Here is a 20,755-nt window from a genome sequence, read left to right as displayed (position 1 = left end):
GGAGTCATCTGTTGTATTTGTTCACTTCCTGCTTTCCTGCTAGTTTAAGTTTTTTTTGTTTTATATTTTATATTATTATTTTTTATTGTTATAAAATTATTATTATAAAAATTATTATTATATATTTTTATATATATTTTTATATATTTATTATATTATTTTTTAATGTTTTATTTTATTTTTTATTTTCATCATATTTCACCTCTCTTGTAGAGAAGTATTGGATGACATTTTTTTTTAGCTAATTGCTTATTTTAGCCTTATGCATTATTTTAGCTGTTTGAAGATGAGCTATATCAGCAAGTTGAAGTATTTGTGATTTTAGAAATAAGGAGTTAGTATGTTCTCTGTAGGCGGCATTATGAATTATCCTTACTGGCCTTTTTTTGCAGTACATTTAGCCAGTGAAGATTGCTTTTATATTATATTATATTATATATTTCCACACAATAAGTAAGATACGGTAGAGCAATAAAGAGTGTGGAGTGATTTCTGATTGATAACAAATTTTGCTTTGTTCAATATTGAAATATTTCTTATGTTTTTATATTTTTAATATGCGGTTTCCAGCTCATATTTCCTAAATTCAAAGCAGGTTTTTGAATACATCTTTAATACCCTGAGCGCTTCCTAATGGACTGAACCACCCTCTGACACCCCCCCCCCCACCACACTTGGAGTAGTCCACTCCCTCCTCCCACCCCCCCCCTTCTTCGCGCGCTTTGGTTGAAGCCAAACACAACATCATGGCGGGTGATGGTAAGTCAGCTCTAGCAACGTCTCTCCCTTGCTACTCCATTCACCTCCATTGGCTGTTCCACGCGTGGTTGCCGACCGTGTATTGATACCAATGCCGATATAGCGATAACAGACTTGATTGTGTCGTGGTATAATGCCGTGAAAGTTGCCTTTGGGCTTTTGTCGCCGTGGTTTTGCGTGAGATTGGACTCACGCGCTGTTGGTGCTGAAAGGACAGTTCCGCTGTTTGTTTTTTTTTCAATGGGCTTTAAATGAACCAATATTTGTTGTTTCTGTTATAATAATTTAGTTATGCCTCGCAGCATATTTATAGTTTGTAACTGTAACTGAAGAAACCACTATAGCTCTTCATATTAGAGATATTAATATTTTTTGTCATTATTTATGAGAGTGATTTTTTTTTTACTGCTGCTTATGTAACTTTATATGTACTTTTCATGCTTATTTTATATGCTTAATATGATTGGCTGCTTTAATGGATTTAAAAATAAGCACAAATTAAATTCAATTTTTTTTTTTAAACAAATATTAAAAGCCGAATCGCTGTTGGGCATATCTGTGTGTGTGTGTGCGTGGGTTTCCCACTCCCACACTCCTAAAAAACATGCTAGATTAATCGTCCACACTAAATTGTCCATAGAATGTGAGTGTGAATGGTTGTTTGTCTATATGTGCCCTGTGATTGGCTGGCCACCAGTCCAGGGTGTACCCGGCCTCTCGCCCCAAGAAGACAGCTAGGATAGGCTCCAGCACCCCCCGGCGACCCTCGTGAGGATAAGCGGTAGAAAAAGAAAGAATGAATAATAGGCTACACGGTGGATAAGTGGTTAGCACGCAGGCCTCACAGCCAGGAGACCCGAGTTCAATTCCACCCTGGGCCATCTCTGTGTGGAGTTTGCATGTTCTCCCCGTGCATGCGTGGGTTTTCTCCGGGTACTCCGGTTTCCTCCCACATTCCAAAAACATGCTAGGTTAATTAGCCACTCCAAATTGTCCATAGGTATGAATGTGAGTGTGAATGGTTGTTTGTCTATATGTGCCCTGTGATTGGCTGGCCACCAGTCCAGGGTGTACCCCGGCCTCTCGCCCCAAGAAGACAGCTGGGATAGGCTCCAGCACCCTCCCGCGACCCTCGTGAGGATAAGCGGTAGAAAATGAATGAATGGACAAAATCTATGCGGGCCAAATGTGGCCCGCAGGACACTACTTTGAGGCCCCCGCCTTGATATGAAAGTTTAATGTTAGTTTGATATGGATGCTGTATGGTATCATGTACCCAGAAAAAATTATTACGTTTGATTAATGTTCATGTTAAAGGTTAAATAACTGTTAATAGTTATCCTCCCTATCCGTGTGGAAGTGGTAAGTTTTTGGCTATTTAAGTTTAAAAGGAAATAACTTGAAGGCTACCGTTTAGGTCGCACCCCCCGTGACCCTCGTGAGGATAAGCGGTAGAAAATGAATGAATGTTATTGTGAAGGGACCCGAGTTCAATTCCACTCTCGGTATGAATGTGAGTGTGAATGCTTGTCCAGGGTGTACCCCGCCTCTCGCCCCAAGAAGACAGCTGGGATAGGCTCCAGCACCCCCTGCGACACTTGTGAGGATAAGCGGTAGAAAATGAATGAATGAATAATAGATATTAAGACTACATGGTGGATGAGTGGTTAGCACGCAGGCCTCACAGCTAGAACACCCGAGTTCAATTCCACTCTTGGCCATCTCTGTGTTTCCGCCCCCATTCCAAAAACATGCTAGGTTAATTAGCGACTCCAAATTGTCCATAGGTATGAATGTGAGTGTGAATGGTTGTTTGTCTATATGTGCCCTGTGATTGGCTGGCCACCAGTCCAGGGTGTACCCCGCCTCTCGCCCCAAGAAGACAGCTGGGATAGGCTCCAGCATACCCAAAACCTTAGTAAGGATAAGCGGTAGAAAATGAATGAATGAATGAATGTTTACAACCGGGCTGAGTGATTAGCGTGCAGGCCTCACAGCTAGAACACCCGAGTTCAATTCCACCATTTTTGTTTGGAGTTTGCATGTTCTCCCCGTGCATGCGTGGGTTTTCTCCGGGTACTCCGGTTTCCTCCCACATTCCAAAAAACATGCTAGGTTAATTAGCCACTCCAAATTGTCCATAGGTATGAATGTGAGTGTGAATGGTTGTTTGTCTATATGTGCCCTGTGATTGGCTGGCCACCAGTCCAGGGTGTACCCCGCCTCTCGCCCGAAGACCCCCCACAACTCTTGTTGAAAAATGACTGAATGAATGAATTAATGCGTCAAGGCAGAGGTCAGCTCATTTGCATATTATATTCCTTGATTTAATTTTAATTACATTGTGTGTGGTGTGTTGCATTTGTGATGAGTACAAGTTTGATTAGATATGAAAGCATCAAAATACATTTGGTGCACAATGTAGTGCGAGATGTCACAAGTACTATACAAGTATTTTATTACCGGGGCGCTGCGATTACTTCAGCCTCCCTCTGCACTCTGATGGACAGTAGCCATAACTAATGAAAGGCTTTGCTTGGACCAAATACCAAATACTATGAGAAAATGTTAAAATAGTATTTTTTAAGTTAAACTCTTATTGGTACTTGTATTGTATATTTCTTAGCTACCCTTTGAGTGTTCAGTTGTTGTGTGATGATTTTAGCATTCTTTGTAAATTGACACCATGAGTCACCGTATTGAATAACGACCTCCCGTGATATCCAGCGGGCCGACAAGGTCGTTGTGAGTTCGCTTGTGATCGGCTCCTGCCAAAGAAAGAGCCGCCATTTTAAACACGGGTGCGTCTTATACACCACAACTTACGAGATGCGTATTTTTATTCTGGCTCTTGAACAAGTGGAGTCGTTTTGACAAATGTCACACTTGCCCACTGACCTCTCGGATTTAGCTTTCTTTGTAGCCGTGTGAGAGCATCCATTTTGGGCCCAGACAGCCATTCAGCTCACAGGAGGCAAGTAGAGGACATCTCTTTATAGAAACTGGGGCAGACATGAAAAGGTTTGTCAGACGTCTGCCATCTTTTTATAGGATACCTGCTTCCTTCTGAGGGGAAGGAAATAGAAAACTCCGATACTTTTATAACACATTCATATGCAGTTAGAAAGCACCATTACAGTATCTACCCCATAATGCAGGGGTCTCAAACTCAATTTACTTGGGCGCCACTGGAGCTCGGGTCTGGGTGAGACTGGGCCGTATCAGGTTTTCCAAAAAAAAAAAAAAATTATTAAAAACAAAATTTTTTTTAAAAAGCGCTGATAAAACATTCCACTGTTGTCAAATATCTTACTTTTTATTTTTCTACACAAAATAAGATGAAAAATAAATAAATCAAGAATAAAGAAAATCAATCAGTAATAAATAAATATAATAATAATAATAATAAAACGGCAAATAATAAAAACTTAATAAACCACAAATAGTTGGCGGGTAGACAAATTATTATTTTTTCAGATTAAAATTCACAAAGCATTATTAGAGCCCTGTAGACATGACAAAACACGACTGTAGTCACATTTATACTTTTTTTTATTTACAACATATTGCGCAACCGCAGGGTCTTGACACACATGCTAACTCGCAAACTTAGAGAGCTAGCCACCTAAACGGTAGCCTTCAAGTTATTTCCTTTCAACTTAAATAGCCAAAAACTTACCACTTCCACACGTATCGGGAGGATAACTATTAACAGTTATTTAACCTTTAACATGAACATTAATTCATTCATTCATTTTCTACCGCTTTTTCCTCACGAGGGTCGCGGGGGTGCTGGAGCCTATCCCAGCTGTCTTCGGGCGAGAGGCGGGGTACACCCTGGACTGGTGGCCAGCCAATCACAGGGCACATATAGACAAACAACCATTCACACTCACATTCATACCTATGGACAATTTGGAGTGGCTAATTAACCTAGCATGTTTTTGGAATGTGGGAGGAAACCGGAGTACCCGGAGAAAACCCACGCATGCACGGGGAGAACATGCAAACTCCACACAGAGATGCCCAAGGGTGGAATTGAACCCTGGTCTCCTAGCTGTGAGGTCTGCGTGCTAACCACTAGACCGCCGTGCCGCCCATGAACATGAATCAAACGTAATAATTTTTTATCTGGGTACATGATACCATACAGCATCCATATCAAACTTGCGGGGCGGGGGCCTCAAAGTAGTGTCCTGCGGGCCACATTTGGCCCGCGGGCCGCGTGTTTGAGACCCGTGCACCAAAAATCGAGAAGCCAAAATTTTTACTGACTTAAATATTACTTTAAATATTTGATCTCTGAGCGTTTCGGAATTAGTTTTTGTGCCGTAACTTTTTCCTCCTCAAAAAAAGCATATTACATATTTTTTGCCAAGAGTGTGCGTGTGTGTTGAATGAAAGAACACGCGTGTCTTCCTCCCACACGCAGCTGCTGTGTTGATGTGATGTCGGTGGTGATCCTGCTGCTTTCAGGCTCGTCAAGTCGAGTCTGTGCCCGGCTCTCCACTCGGGATTGATAGTACATAAACTTTTGTATATGTCGAGCTACAGACGACATACGTACAGGAAGTCACTTTACCAACACGGTGTTGGTGAGGTGGTTTATAATATTTGTAACTTTGCTTTGCTAGCGGTTTAGCTGTTTTATGGACAGTCGTTTATGTCTTGTAAACATTCTGGGAAGCCGGTTTCGGAATTGAATAGTAAATACAATTGTACATCTGTAAAAAAAAAAAAAAATTTTTATGGATTCCAAAGGTAGCAAATATAGAGAGAAAAGGACAGGACTCAAGGTTGAGCTTTGAGGTACCCCACATGATAAAGCTGCTTTCTCTTCATTCAATAATTTTCTACCGCTTATCCTCACAATGGTCGCGGGTGGGGGGGGCAGAGGCGGGGTACACCCTGGACTGGTGGCCAGCCAATCACAGGGCACATATAGACAAACAACCATTCACACTCACATTCATACCGATGGACAATTTGGAGTCGCTAATTAACCTAGCATGTTTTTGGAATGTGGGAGGAAACCGGAGTACCCGGAGAAAACCCACGCATGTACGGGGAGAACATGCAAACTCCACACAGAGATGGCCGAGGGTGGAATTGAACTCGGGTCTCCTGGCTGTGAGACCTGCATGCTAACCACTCGCCCACCGTGTAGCCTTGATATCTATTATTCATTCATTCTTTTTCTATTCATTCTTATGAGGGTGGCAGGGGGTGCTGGAGCCTATCCCAGCTGTCTTTGGGCGAGAGGCGGGGTACACCCTGGACTGGTGGCCAGCCAATCACAGGGCACATATAGACAAACAACCATTCACACTCACATTCATACCTATGGACAATTTGGAGTGGCTAATTAACCTAGCATGTTTTTGGAATGTGGGAGGAAACCGGAGTACCCGGAGAAAACCCACGCATGCAAACTCCACACAGAGATGGCCGAGGATGGAATTGAACTCGGGTCTCCTGGCTGTGAGACCTGCATGCTAACCACTAGACCACCGTGTAGCCTTCATTTCATTTTCTACCGCTTTTCCTCACGATGGTCGCGGGGGGTGCTGGAGCCTATCCCAGCTGTCTTCTTGGGGCGAGAGGCGGGGTACACCCTGGACTGGTGGCCAGCCAATCCCAGGGCACATATAGACAAACAACCATTCACACTCACATTCATACCTATGGACAATTTGGAGTGGCTAATTAACCTAGCATGTTTTTGGAATGTGGGAGGAAGCCGTTTTTCTATTCTCCAACTGCGAATTTGACGTAGCATTAATATGCTAAGCTCTTACTATGGTCAGCTAGGGTCAGTCTATCATTGTGGTGTATTTGTATGACATTTCCTTGCTGTATTTTGTGTGAGCATGTTAACGTTGACTCTACGGTGTATCCACGGCGTTGTCTTGCGTCGCCTCCATCCTTCCGTTGGCTCATTTAAATGCATTGTCTTTCCAGGTGGCGAGCGTAGCTGCGGAGTACATGAATTGATCTGCGTCAGAAAAGGTAGGGCAGGGGGAGTCTGATCTCTCCGAGCCCCTAAGGGGGCACATCTGACGCCGCCTCCGTTCATTGTGTCACGTCGAGCTGTCACCAATGTGATCATCCTCGTCTTTGTGCTAACTCTGCCTGTATGTTTAGCCTGCTATTGCTATGCTAACTGAAAGGAGCGTGTTGGCCGTATCGCCAGGTTGATAACCAGTGTGAGTCCACGGTGTTTAATCAGTGCGGTGGGATTGCGCTCCAGAATCCTGTCTGAACATGCGTGGGAGTGTGTATAGGAACGCTGGTGAGAGCGCTTAGGCCCTGCCTGTGAAGTAACGTGGGCGTCTTTGTGATTGTGAGATGGAGTTTGAGCTTTTGGATATTCAACTTGGTAATGGTTCCATGCAGATACCACATCATAGAAACGGGCAACAATGGAAAAATACTAGAGCAAAAAGTGGCCAAAATGACTTCATTTGAAACAATTCAGTTCTGACATATATCAGGGAAATTACCTCGTTTCTGTCAAATGTTCAGGAAGTTGTTTGGGATCACTTTGTTTTCCAAAGAAAAACTAATTTTCATGCATTTCACAACATTTTTTTTCCATTTCACAAACATTTTTATCAATTTCACAAACAATTAAAATGAATCAGGTGATTTTCAAATTTTATTTTTCAATTTTTTTATTTTCAATTTTATTTAATTTTATTTTTTAATAATTTTTTTTTAACATTTTTTAATTTTTTTAAAAATTTGTTTAATGGTTTTATTTCATTTGAACATGCATCAGATTACAATTGAATGCATCCCATAATCAGTTCGCAGTTCCACATGTCCAAAAGGAGTAGGAAGAAGCAAAGCTTATTAAATCCTACCCCTCCATCTGGTACTTATACAATCACTAACTGTTACATTTGTTCACTTCCTGCTTTCCTAATATTATTTTATTTTATTTTTTTAAATAAAAAAATTCTTTAAAAATTTTTAAAATTTTTAATGTTTTTAATTTTTTAATGGTTTTATTTCATTTGAACATGCATCCGATTACAATTGAATGCATCCCATAATCAGTTCCCAGTTCCACATGTCCAAAAGGAGTAGGAAGAAGCAAAGCTTATTAAATCCTACCCCTCCATCTGGTACTTTTACAATCAGTAACTGTTACATTTGTTCACTTCCTGCTTTCCTAATATAATTTAATTGTATTTAATTTTTTTTTTAATTAAAAAATATTTTACATTTTTAAAAAATGTTTTGAATTTTTTTTTATGGTTTTATTTCATTTGAACATGCATCCGATTACAATTGAATGCATCACATAATCAGTTCCCAGTTCCACGTGTCCAAAGGGAGTAGGAAGAAGCAAAGCTTATTAAATCCTACCCCTCCATCTGGTACTTTTACAATCAGTAACTGTTACATTTGTTCACTTCCTGCTTTCCTAATATAATTTAGTTTAACTTAATTTAATTTTTTTAATTAAAAAAATCTTTTTAAATTTTTTAAAATGTTTTTAATTTTTTTAATGGTTTTATTTTATTTTACTATTCATGGTTTTAGGTTTTTTTTTTTTTAGTTTTTTTTTTTTTTTTGTCACATACTGAAGTACAAGGTGATATGACCATACAATGACATAATGGGTACCATAGTAACTGTCAATATACATACTGAAATGCTATGACTTTTTACAATGAATATCGTATTAGCAGTATAATAATAATAATAATAATAATATGCTGAAATTAAATATAGAGTAGTGGTTAAAAAAATAATTGAGACAAACAGAAAAAAAATGTGATTATGAAATGAGACGATGTACTCATGTTGTGTCCAGTTTGTTGATTTTTAATTGAAATTAAAAGTGTTTTTTTTGTGTTTGTGTTCTCAGTCTCTCCAGAGGTGCTGGGATTTTTGACGGCCATCGGACTCTTCATCACGCTCATCACTCTCCTCTTCTGGTACCTCAACAACAAGTCCATGCTGGACAATGCAGGGAGCCTTCAGTGCCTCGATGACTTCAGGAAAAGTACCGAGTTACAAGGTAACCAGGATTCACATATGTGTGTACTCCTTAGTGTACTTTGCCTTGATTATTTGTGTAATTGTCTAAGTATTATTTCAGTAAATGTTTGGTTGTCCTTATATGTAGTATTCTATTCCACAAATTCAACAAATACAAAGTGAGTGTGAATGGTTGTTTGTCTATATGTGCCCTGTGATTGGCTGTGATTGACAGCTGGGATAGGCTCCAGCATAGCCGCAACCCTAGAGAGAATAAGCAGCATAAAAAAATGGATGGATGGATCTAAATAATATTACATATAATAAATATAGGCTGCACGGTGGACGAGGGGTTCACATGCAGGCCTCGTAGCTAGGAAACCCAAATTCAATTCCACCCTCGGCCATCTCTGTGTGGAGTTTTGCATGGGTTTTCTCCGGGTACTCCGGTTTCCTCCCACATTCCAAAAAAACATGCTAGGTTAATTAGCCACTCCAAATTGTCCATAGGTATGAATGTGAGTGTGAATGGTTGTTTGTCTATATGTGCCCTGTGATTGGCTGGCCACCAGTCCAGGGTGAAGACAGCTGGAATAGGCTCCAGCAACCCCCGCGACCCTCGTGACGATAAGCAGTAGAAAATTAATGAATGTTTTCCTAGAGGGGCTGTACGGTGGATAAGTGGTTAGCATGCAAGCCTCACTGCTAAAAGACCCAAGTTCAATTCCACCCTCGACCATTCCCTGGTTCCTCCCACATTCCAAAAACATGCTAGGTTAATTAGCGACTCCAAATTGTCCATAGGTATGAATGTGAGTGTGAATGGTTGTTTGTCTATATGTGCCCTGTGATTGGCTGGCCACCGGTCCAGGGTGTACCCCGCCTCTCGCCCCAAGAAGACATCTGGGATAGGCTCCAGCACCCCCCGGCGACCCTCGTGAGGATAAGCGGTAGAAAATTAATGAATGTTATCGTGAAGGGACCCGAGTTCAATTCCACCCTCGGTATGAATGTGACTGTGAATACTTGTCCAGCTGCCCCAAGACAGCTGGGATAGGCTCCAGCACCCTCTGCGACCCTCGTGAGGATAAGCGGCCGAAAACGAATGAATAAATAATAGATATCAAGGCTACACGGTGGTCGAGTGGTTACCACGCGGGACTCACAGCCAGGAGACCCGAGTTCGATTCCACTCTCGGCCATCTCTGTGTTTCCTCCCACATTCCAAAAAAACATGCTAGGTTAATTAGCCACTCCAAATTGTCCATAGGTATGAATGTGAGTGTGAATGGTTGTTTGTCTATATGTGCCCTGTGATTGGCTGGCCACCAGTCGCCCAGTCACCAGTTACTGTTTAATACAGTAATGAAGTAAAATTCACTTGAGTCTAATAGTCATAGTCATAACTAAATTGCGGCTTATGTATGTGGAGATTAAAAAAATATTGGAATGAAAAATGAATCTCTGGAGGTTTTTTAAAGCTCTGCTGCCGCTTGCTGGAAGAAATGTGAAACTACATGAATGAAACCGTGGTTATAAAACAAACTATGTGTTTTACCTTCATGCATTAAATTAGACTATCTCCACTTGCCCCCTACAGAAAAGGTTTACGCTGATGGTGACCAGGAGTGCTCATCATCAGACAGCGAGGATGAGCTGATGGGTCAGTACCAGGAAGCAGTCAGTCGAGCGCAAGGTCTCCGAGGAGCCAACGCGTCCACTCATGTCAAACACGCGGGAAGATTCAGGTGGGAGAGTCGACAGAAGTACAGCCCCCTGACGGCCGAATACGACGGCTACTGCAGCGACGCTTCAGCTGATGACGGTAGGCATCGTTTTCATGGACGATAACGTCTGGACCGTTTATAAAGCATGATTGAAATCATATTCATAACCCTTAGATGCATAAGTGGGTCAAAAATGACGCGGTCAGGTTGTTTACTTGAAATATCTTCATAATGAAAAATTTTGATCATTTCATATTCCAGATATTCCTCCAAAAACATGTTTTTGATATCATGCCATTCACATTTTTAACTTATCTTTTATACATTTTAAGAAATTTTAGTTTTTGTGTTACTACCCCAACCTTCCATAAGTGGGTCAAAAATGACCCGGTCAGGTTGTTTTCTTGAAATATCTTTGTAATGAAATTTTTTTTTATCATTTCATATTCCAGGTATTCCTCAAAAACATGTTTTTGATATCATAAAATTTTTTCTTAAAAATGTTTTTAAAGAATTTTTTTGTGTTACTACCCCAACCTTCCATAAGTGGGTCAAAAATGACCCGGTCAGGTTGTTTTCTTGAAATATCTTTGTAATGAAATTTTTTTGTCATTTCATATTCCAGGTATTCCTAAAAAAACATGTTTTTGATATCATGCCATTCACATTTTTAACTTATTTTTATACATTTTAAGAAATTTTAGTTCTTGTGTTACTACCCCAACCTTCCATAAGTGGGTAAAAAATGACCCGGTCAGGTTGTTTTCTTGAAATATCTTCGTAATGAAATTTTTTTATCTTTTCATATTCCAGGTATTCCTCAAAAAACATATTTTTGATATCATAAAAATTTTTCTTAAAAAATTTTTTTTAAGAAATTTTTTTTGTTACTACCCCAACCTTCCATAAGTGGGTCAAAAATGACGCGGTCAGGTTGTTTACTTGAAATATCTCCGTAATGAAAAATTTTCATCATTTCATATTCCAGGTATTCCTAAAAAACATGTTTTTGATATCATGCCATTCACATTTTTAACTTATTTTTATACATTTTAAGAAATTTTAGTTTTTGTGTTACTACCCCAACCTTCCATAAGTGGGTAAAAAATGACCCGGTCAGGTTGTTTTCTTGAAATATCTTCGTAATGAATTTTTTTTATCTTTTCATATTCCAGGTATTCCTCAAAAAACATGTTTTTGATATCATAAAATTTTTTCTTGAAAATTTTTTTTAAAGAAATTTTTTGTGTTACTACCCCAACCTTCCATAAGTGGGTCAAAAATGACCCGGTCAGGTTGTTTTCTTGAAATATCTTTTTAATGAAAAAGTTTTTATCATTTCATATTCCAGTTATTCCTAAAAAAACATGTTTTTGATATCATGCCATTCGCATTTTTAACTTATCTTTTATACATTTTAAGAAATTTTAATTTTTGTGTTACTACCCCAACCTTCCATAAGTGGGTCAAAAATGACCCGGTCAGGTTGTTTTCTTGAAATATCTTTTTAATGAAAAAGTTTTTATCATTTCATATTCCAGTTATTCCTAAAAAAACATGTTTTTGATATCATGCCATTCACATTTTTAACTTATCTTTTATACATTTTAAGAAATTTTAATTTTTGTGTTACTACCCCAACCTTCCATAAGTGGGTCAAAAATGACCCGGTCAGGTTGTTTTCTTGAAATATCTTCGTAATGAAAAATTTTCGTCATTTCATATTCCAGGTATTCCTCAAAAAACATGTTTTTGATATCATAAATTTTTTTCTTAAAAATGTTTTTTTAAGAAATTTTTTGTGTTACTACCCCAACCTTCCATAAGTGGGTCAAAAATGACCCGGTCAGGTTGTTTTCTTGAAATATCTTTGTAATAAATTTTTTTTTTTATCATTTCATATTCCAGGTATTCCTAAAAAAACATGTTTTTGATATCATGCCATTCACATTTTTAACTTCCATTTTAAGAAATTTTAGTTTTTGTGTTACTACCCCAACCTTCCATAAGTGGGTCAAAAATGACCCGGACAGGTTGTTTTCTTGAAATATCTTTGCAATTAAATTTTTTTTAATCATTTCATATTCCAGGTATTCCTCAAAAAACATGTTTTTGATATCATAAAATTTTTTCTTAAAAATTTTTTTAAAGAAATTTTTTGTGTTACTACCCCAACCTTCCATAAGTGGGTCAAAAATGACCCAGTCAGGTTGTTTTCTTGAAATATCTTCGTAATTAATTTTTTAAAATCATTTCATATTCCAGGTATTCCTCAAAAAACATGTTTTTGATGTCATAAAATTTTTTCTTAAAAAAAATTTTTAAAGAATTTTTTTGTGTTACTACCCCAACCTTCTATAAGTGGGTCAAAAATGACCCGGTCAGGTTGTTTTTGTGAAATATCTTTGTAATGAAATTTTTTTTATAATTTCATATTCCAGGTATTCCTCAAAAATCGTATTTTTGATATCATGCCATTGACATTTTTAACTTACCTTTATGCAACACACAATGGATCCTCACATTTTCTATTGTTGTACGGGGTCATTTTCTTTTTCAAAGATGTAAAAAAGTGAAAAATGAAGATGTTTCTAACATGAAATGATTCTTGTGTGGTCCTAAATATAATACTAAATATCATACAAGTGATTATTCCTAACCAAAATGGCAAAATTGTCATAAAAAGGCATTGATTCTAGTATGGGTGATTTTTGACCCCCTTATGGAAGAGTGTAGGGTCCAGTCACTCGTGCATCTAAGGGAATAATCCGGATGTGCTCAGTAGTGAAGTATATTCCCAATAAACATCCTAAATAAAAGTTTCCAGACTAAAGTTCACCCCCAATGTACACATCCATAAACGCGGTTGATTCAGCGAGGTGATCAAAGCGGCGCTCCCGTTCAGCAGAGTCTCAGTGGGAGGTTTAGAAAACAGTCAACTGTCTGCATAATCTGCCCAGATGCAGCCCATTTTTCTTTTCTTCTGCTTCTCTTTTTGGTTTAAAAAAAAACAACCTGTCATTGGCAATGATGGGAAGAAGGCAGGGTTTCATTTTAGCACGGACCAAGTCGCAGGAGAAAGCGTTGTGGCCTCTTTGAATCAGTCTGTTTGTTCTCTTGGCTCATCTTACACCACGCTTGCCTGGAGGTGGGTGTTAGTTTGACACATGGAAAGTGTCTGGTGCACCCCAACTGTACGCTCAACACCAGGGGCGTCATTAGGCCTAAAAAAAAAATCAATAAAAAATATAAAATTATTTAGGGAGAGCTTAAGGACATTTTGAAGTCCCCCTAAATAATTTGATATTTTTTTTAATCAGTAAAAAATATAAAATCAATATAATATCAATAGAAAAAAAATCAATAGAAAATATCAAATTATTTAGGGGGGGCTTAAAGACATTTTGAAGCCCCCTTAAATAATTTGATATTTTTTATAGATTTTTTTCAAATCAGTAAAAAAATATACAATTATTGGATTTTTTTTCAAAAGAGTAAAAAATATCAAATTATTTTGGGTGGGTTCAAAATGTCCTTAAGCTCCTCCTAAATAATTTGATATTTTTATTGATTTTTTTTAAGCACCACTAAATAATTTTATATTTTTTTATTGTTTTTTTTTCAAATCAGTAAAAAATATAAAATTATTTAGGGGGGCTTCAAAATGTCCTTAAGCCCCCCCCCCCAAATAATTTTATATTTTTATTGTTTTTTTTTTCTTTTTAGGCCTAATTGATATTTTTTATTGATTTTTTTCAAATCAGTAAAAAATATAAAATTATTTATGAGGGCTTCAAAATGTCCTTAATAATTTTATATTTTTTATTGATTTTTTAAAAATCACAAAAAAATATCAAATTATTTAGGGTCGCTTTAAAATGTTGTTAAGCCCTCCTAAATAATTTGATATTTTTTATTGTTTTTTTTAATCAATAAAAAATATCAAATTGATTTTTTTATATAAAATAGATTTTTTAATTGATTTTTTTTAAATCAATAAAAAATATAAAATTATTTAGGGGGGCTTCAAAATGTCCTTAATAATTTGATATTTTTTATTGATTTTTTAAAAATCACAAAAAAATATCAAATTATTTAGGGTCGCTTTAAAATGTTGTTAAGCCCTCCTAAATAATTTGATATTTTTTATTGTTTTTTTTAATCAATAAAAAAATCTAAAATTGATTTTTTACTTGATTTTTTTTAAATCAATAAAAAATATCAAATTATTTAGGGGGGCTTCAAAATGTCCTTAAGCCCCCCCTAAATAATTTTATATTTTTTATTGATTAGAAAAAAATACATTTTACAAAAAAAAAATCTCTGACAAATTTCATATAATTCAGCAAAAGCAGGCTAATAAGCAAGCCAATAAGCAGCTAATACTAGCCAACTACTACTAGTAGTAGTACTAGTAGTAGTAATAATCAGAAGAATAATGATGATAGTAATACCGTACTTTCCGGACTAAAAGTCACACTTTTTTTACACACTTATGTATGTTTTTTTTTACCTAATTATGCATTTTTAGCCTTGTGCGATTTATACTCCAGTGCGACTTATGTATGTTTTTTTCTACCTAATTATGCATTTGGGCCCAATATACGTAGTACTCATAGTGGCAGTAAAACCCGTGAATGTGAAACCTTAACTAACCCAATGTTCAATTGATAAATATAGAAGATGGAAATGCCTTCAGAAACATGGTGTTCAACGCCGGCATGGTAATGAAGTTTAGAATCATATGATTATGCAAATATGATATGCTTTTGGCAGCATCTTAGCTTGCTGTGTCATGTCTCAACTCTCTCTCTCTGTTACGTAAGAAGTGAATTTCAAGGCTGAATGTCTGCTTCGGTGTGTTTAAAGCACTGTGACAATATGGCGTGTGTGGTTTTTTTTTTCAAATTTTTCAAATCAGTAAAAAATATAAAATTATTTTAAAATGTCCTTAATAATTTTATATTTTTTATTGATTTTTAAAAAATCAGTAAAAAATATCAAATTATTTAGGGCATTTTAAAATGTCGTTTAAGCCCTTCTAAATAATTTTATATATTTTTTATTGATTTTTTAAAATATCAAATAGATTTTTTTTAAATATCAAATTGATTTTTTTGAATATCAAACTGATTTTTTTAATAGATTTTTTAAATCAATAAAAAATATCAAATTATTTAGGGGGGGACTTGGGGGGGGGCTTAAGGACATTTTGAAGCCCCTCTAAATAATTTTATATTTTTTATTGATTTTTAAAAAATCAATTAAAAATCAATTTGATATTCAAAAAAATCAATTTGATATTTTTTAGTAATTTGATTAATTTAAAAAATGTACAAAAAAATCTCTGACAAATTTCATATAATAATATAATAATATAAAAAGCAGACTAATAAGCAAGCCAATAGCCTGGTTCGGTGTGTTTAAAGCACTGTGACAATATGACGTGTGTTTTTTTTTTTCAAATCAGTAAAAAATATCAAATTATTTAGAGGGGCTTCAAAATGTCCTTAATAATTTTGTATTTTTTATTGATTTTTAAAAAATCTGTAAAAAAAGAAAAAAATCTAATTATTTAGGGCATTTTAAAATGTGGTTAAGCCCTTCGAAATAATTTTATATTCTTTTATCGATTTTTTTAAAATGAATAAAAAATATCAAATTAATTTTTTTAAATATAATTTTTTTTTAATTGATTTTTAAAAAAATCAATAAAAAATATAAAATTATTTAGGGGGGACTTAAGGGGAGGGGACTTAAGGACATTTTGAAGCCCCCCTAAATAATGTGATATTTTTTAGTGATTTAAAAAAAATCAATTAAAAAAATCTATTCTATATAAAAAAAATCAATTTGATATTTTTTTTATTAATTTGATTAATTAAAAAAATGTACAAAAAATTTCCGACAAATTTCATATAATAATATAATAATATAAAAAGCAGACTAATAAGCAAGCCAATAGCCTGGTTGGGTGTGTTTAAAGCACTGTGACAATATGGCGTGTGTTTTTTTTTTTTTTCAAATCAGTAAAAAATATAAAATTATTTTAATTATTAATTATTCCTAAATCCCTCACACTGTACACAAAACAGGCCGCCAAGTGGTTAGCGCGCAGGAGTTTGCATGCGTGGTTTTTTTTTCCTCTACGTAGAAGTTCACAAATAAATAAATAAATGTTTTCACCTCCATTTCATTACAATCGGTGTACCCCTGGGGGTACCCGTACCCCACTTTGGGAACCTAGACAATATAGTAAAAATACTTTCATCATTGTAATGTATTTTAGCGGTACAGCCAAGAAGCTATTTTGTTTTAACCTTACAGTCAGCCTTCACGGGAAGACAAAACAAAGCCAGGTGCAGGGGGGGAGGCTCCGCTGTGAAGGAAATGGGGGGGCGCGGGGTGGGTTGGGGGAGCGTGGGGGGTGGGGGTTTAAGAAGAGAAGTGCAATTCCAACCATTCCAATTAGCAGGGTGCATGAAAAAGTGATACTTTTGCACAGCAGCTTCCATCAAATCAGCCGCCCCCCCCCCTCCGGCTCAGCAGGGGGAAAAAAAAATGGGATGGCTTCTTTTATCAAGCGCTCCATGACACTTAGTTAAGACTCCTTTGCCTCCATCATGCCGCTGATACGTGCCACTTTGAGGTGAAGTCTTACTGTCTGACGTGAGACTAAAAGTTGGAAAAAAAAAAAAAACTGGGAGCGAGCAAGAAACAATAAGTTTTAGTTTAGATTGTGTCATCTAAGTTGGCTTTTTTTGTAGAAGTTGGGAAACGGAAGGGGGGGTACTTTCGCGTCCCTGTCTTTTTTTTATTTTCTTTCATTTTTTTTGCAATGGAAAGCACATGTTTCCAGTGTCTCTATGGGAGTATTATTTTCAGATCGAAATTACACAATGAAGTCAGGGTTGGCAATGCAGCCGACGAGCTGACGAAAACTATTCCAGGATTCTTCATCAGTGGAACGTCAACATGCTAATATGCTAATGAATGATTATACAGTATCTGAGGCATTATTTATGCTCTGCGTTCAGAAAAAACTGTACTGTGTGCAGGTGCAGTTCTTCGAAACACGTGATCGCGATTCACTAGTCGATTTTTGGGAATTTGTCGCTCGATTACAAGGATATTAGAAAAAAAGAAAGTACCCCCTCCCCCCCTTCCAGAGTGTGGCCAACAGGCACGCATTTTGTACACCGTACACGCCCCTACCCCTCGACATTCTCCGTATGCATTGCTAGCACTCGGTAAATGCGAAGCTACCTATCCGGAAGTCCTCTGGAGCGCTTGGCAATGTGACCAATCACAGCCCAGTGCCCAGTTACCCATGCCGGGAGTTGGGTACACCTGTGCTCATGAACTTGGATATTTTTAGTCAGTCCTCCACGTTCCGAACTTCCTTTAGGATCATCCATTTCAGCTAATCCATCAGTCAATCCGAGTGCTGTCAACTTCAAAATATTTAACACATAAGTGCCCCCCCCCCCCGTCTTCCTCCAGGCACGCAAACTACGAGTCCCTGTCAGATTCCCAACAAAATTTTAGATATCATGAGTCAATTGTTTATCTACTTGTGTGACCAGATTAAAGTATGCATTGCTAGCATTCGGTAAATGCTAAGCTACTTATCCGGAAGTCCTCTGGAGCGCTTGGCAGTGTGACCAATCACAGCCTAGTGGGCGTGTCTGAAGGAATAAACTAAACTAAACAGACCATTTGGGTCGGTAGAAGGAAATCCGTTGATACACTGCACACAAAAAGGTGCCGAATCTGGAAGATCTAGAAAGCTTTATGTGTAAATGGGCCATAATTGGTCCCCTTTAAATGTTACCCATGCCGGAAGTTGGGTACACCTGTGCTCATGAACATTTTTAGTCAGTCCTCCACGTTACGAACTTCCTTTAGTATCATCCATTTCAGCCGATCCATCAGCCAATCAGAGTGCTGTCAACTTCAAAATATTTAACACACAAGTGTGTGCCCCCCCCCCCCCCCCCCCCACCTCCGGGCACGCAAACCACGAGCCCCAGTCAGATTCCCAACAAAATTTTAGACATAATGAGTCAATTGTTTATCTACTTATGTGACCAGGTTAAAGTATGCATTGCTAGCACTCGGTAAATGCTAAGCTACCTATCCGGAAGTCCTCTGGAGCACTTGGCAGTGTGACCAATCACAGCCCAGTGGGCGTGTCTGAAGGAATAAACTAAACTAAACAGACCATTTGGGTCGGTAGAAGGAAATCCATTGATACACTGCACACAAAAAGGTGCCGAATCTGGAAGATCTAGAAAGCTTTATGTGTAAATGGGCCATAATTGGTCCCCTTTAAATGTTACCCATGCCGGAAGTTGGGTACACCTGTGCTCATGAACTTGGACATTTTTAGTCAGTCCTCCACGTTCCGAACTTCCTTTTAGTATCATCCATTTCAGCCAATCCATCAGTCAATCCGAGTGCTGTCAACTTCAAAATATTTAACACATAAGTGTCCCCCCCCCCCCCCGTCTTCCTCCAGGCACGCAAACCACGAGCCCCAGTCAGATTCCCAACAAAATTTTAGACATAATGAGTCAATTGTTTATCTACTTAGTATGTGACCAGATTAAAGTATGCATTGCTAGCATTCGGTAAATGCTAAGCTACCTATCCGGAAGTCCTCTGGAGCGCTTGGCAGTGTGACCAATCACAGCCCAGTGGGCGTGTCTGAAGGAATAAACTACACTAAACAGACCATTTGGGTCGGTAGAAGGAAATCCGTTGATACACTGCACACAAAAAGGTGCCGAATCTGGAAGATCTAGAAAGCTTTATGTGTGGGTTATCTTTCCACAAATCAAAATGGACCATAATTGGTCCCCTTTCTCCCCTTTCTCCCCCCCCCCCCCCCCCCAGCCAACTGCATTCAGAGAATGAGGCGGACACCCCCCCTGGACGAACTCCAACCGCCGCCCTACCAGGATGAGAACGGTTCCCCGCGGATGTCTTGCACGCTCTCAGACCTGGGCGATGCCAAGTGTGATCTCTCCCAGACCAGCGGCAGCCCCCACCTTTCCTTCCACAAATGCACGAGTGACGGAAGCGACGGCCACGAGACCGAAAGTTATCTCAACAAGGGCTATGAGGAGGACGTGCCCAGTGACAGTACCGCTGTCCTCAGCCCAGAGGTAAATTCTGCGTACAAAGTACATCTTCAGGGATTTTTTAGGGACGGGAATTGGGTGCACAAGTTTCTATCTATGCTAGCTTTTCTGTTAGCTATGCTAACTTTTGTTTTTTTTTTAACTTTTTTCTGGGTACTCCGGTTTCCTCCCCCATTCCAAAAACATGCTAGGTTAATTAGCCACTCCAAATTGTCCATAGGTATGAATGTGAGTGTGAATGGTTGTTTGTCTATATGTGCCCTGTGATTGGCTGGCCACCAGTCCAGGGTGTACCCCGCCTCTCGCCCCAAGAAGACATCTGGGATAGGCTCCAGCACCCCCTGCGACCCTTGTGAGGATAATCGGCCGAAAACGAATGAATAAATAATAGATATCAAGGCTACACGGTGGTCGAGTGGTTAGCACGCCGGCCTCACAGCCAGGAGACCCGAGTTCGATTCCACTCTCGGCCATCTCTGTGTTTCCTCCCACATTCCAAAAAACATGCTAGGTTAATTAGCGACTCCAAATTGTCCATAGGTATGAATGTGAGTGTGAATGGTTGTTTGTCTATATGTGCCCTGTGATTGGCTGGCCACCAGTCCAGGGTGTACAAGACGGCTGGGATAGGCTCTATATGTGCCCTGTGATTGGCTGGAGATTGGGTGTATCCCCGCCTACCATCCAAAGACAGCTGGGATAGGCTCCAGCATAACTGCAACCATAGAGAGGATAAGCAGTATAAACAAATGGATGGATGGATCTAAATAATATTACATTTAATAAATAGCAAGGAGACGCGAGTTCAATTCCACCCTCTAGTATTTGGATTTCGCATGTTCTCCCCGCCGGCTTCCTCCCCTATTCCAAAAACATGCTAGGTTAATTAGCGACTCCAAATTGTCCATAGGTATGAATGTGAGTGTGAATGGTTGTTTGTCTATATGTGCCCTGTGATTGGCTGGCCACCAGTCCAGGGTGTACCCCGCCTCTCGCCCGAAGAAGACAGCTGGGATAGGCTCCAGCACCCCTTGCTATACTCGTGAGGATAAGCAGTAGAAAATTAATGAATGTAAAAGTTTGTTATGCGTTATATTGTACAATAACCAAGACAGTGTACACAAACCAAAA

The 20,755-nt window shown here is 38.3% G+C and overlaps 1 protein-coding gene across 8 annotated transcripts in view; it reads left to right on the top strand.

Moving 5' to 3' along the window:
* LOC131140411 (synaptotagmin-14-like) overlaps positions 1-20,755 on the top strand; it is a 51,413-nt gene that overhangs the window by 16,234 nt on the left and 14,424 nt on the right. For all 8 annotated transcript variants that reach the window (XM_058090816.1, XM_058090817.1, XM_058090815.1 and 5 more), the window contains 4 exons: positions 6,721-6,768; positions 8,639-8,791; positions 10,352-10,576; positions 19,377-19,648. In XM_058090816.1, coding sequence (XP_057946799.1) covers positions 6,721-6,768; positions 8,639-8,791; positions 10,352-10,576; positions 19,377-19,648 — 698 coding nt within the window. The remainder of the gene's footprint in view (positions 1-6,720; positions 6,769-8,638; positions 8,792-10,351; positions 10,577-19,376; positions 19,649-20,755) is intronic.

This window comes from Doryrhamphus excisus, chromosome 13 (assembly GCF_030265055.1).
Source record: "Doryrhamphus excisus isolate RoL2022-K1 chromosome 13, RoL_Dexc_1.0, whole genome shotgun sequence".
Classification (NCBI taxonomy): domain Eukaryota; kingdom Metazoa; phylum Chordata; class Actinopteri; order Syngnathiformes; family Syngnathidae; genus Doryrhamphus; species Doryrhamphus excisus.
This window is presented reverse-complemented; position numbering and strand designations above follow the sequence as displayed.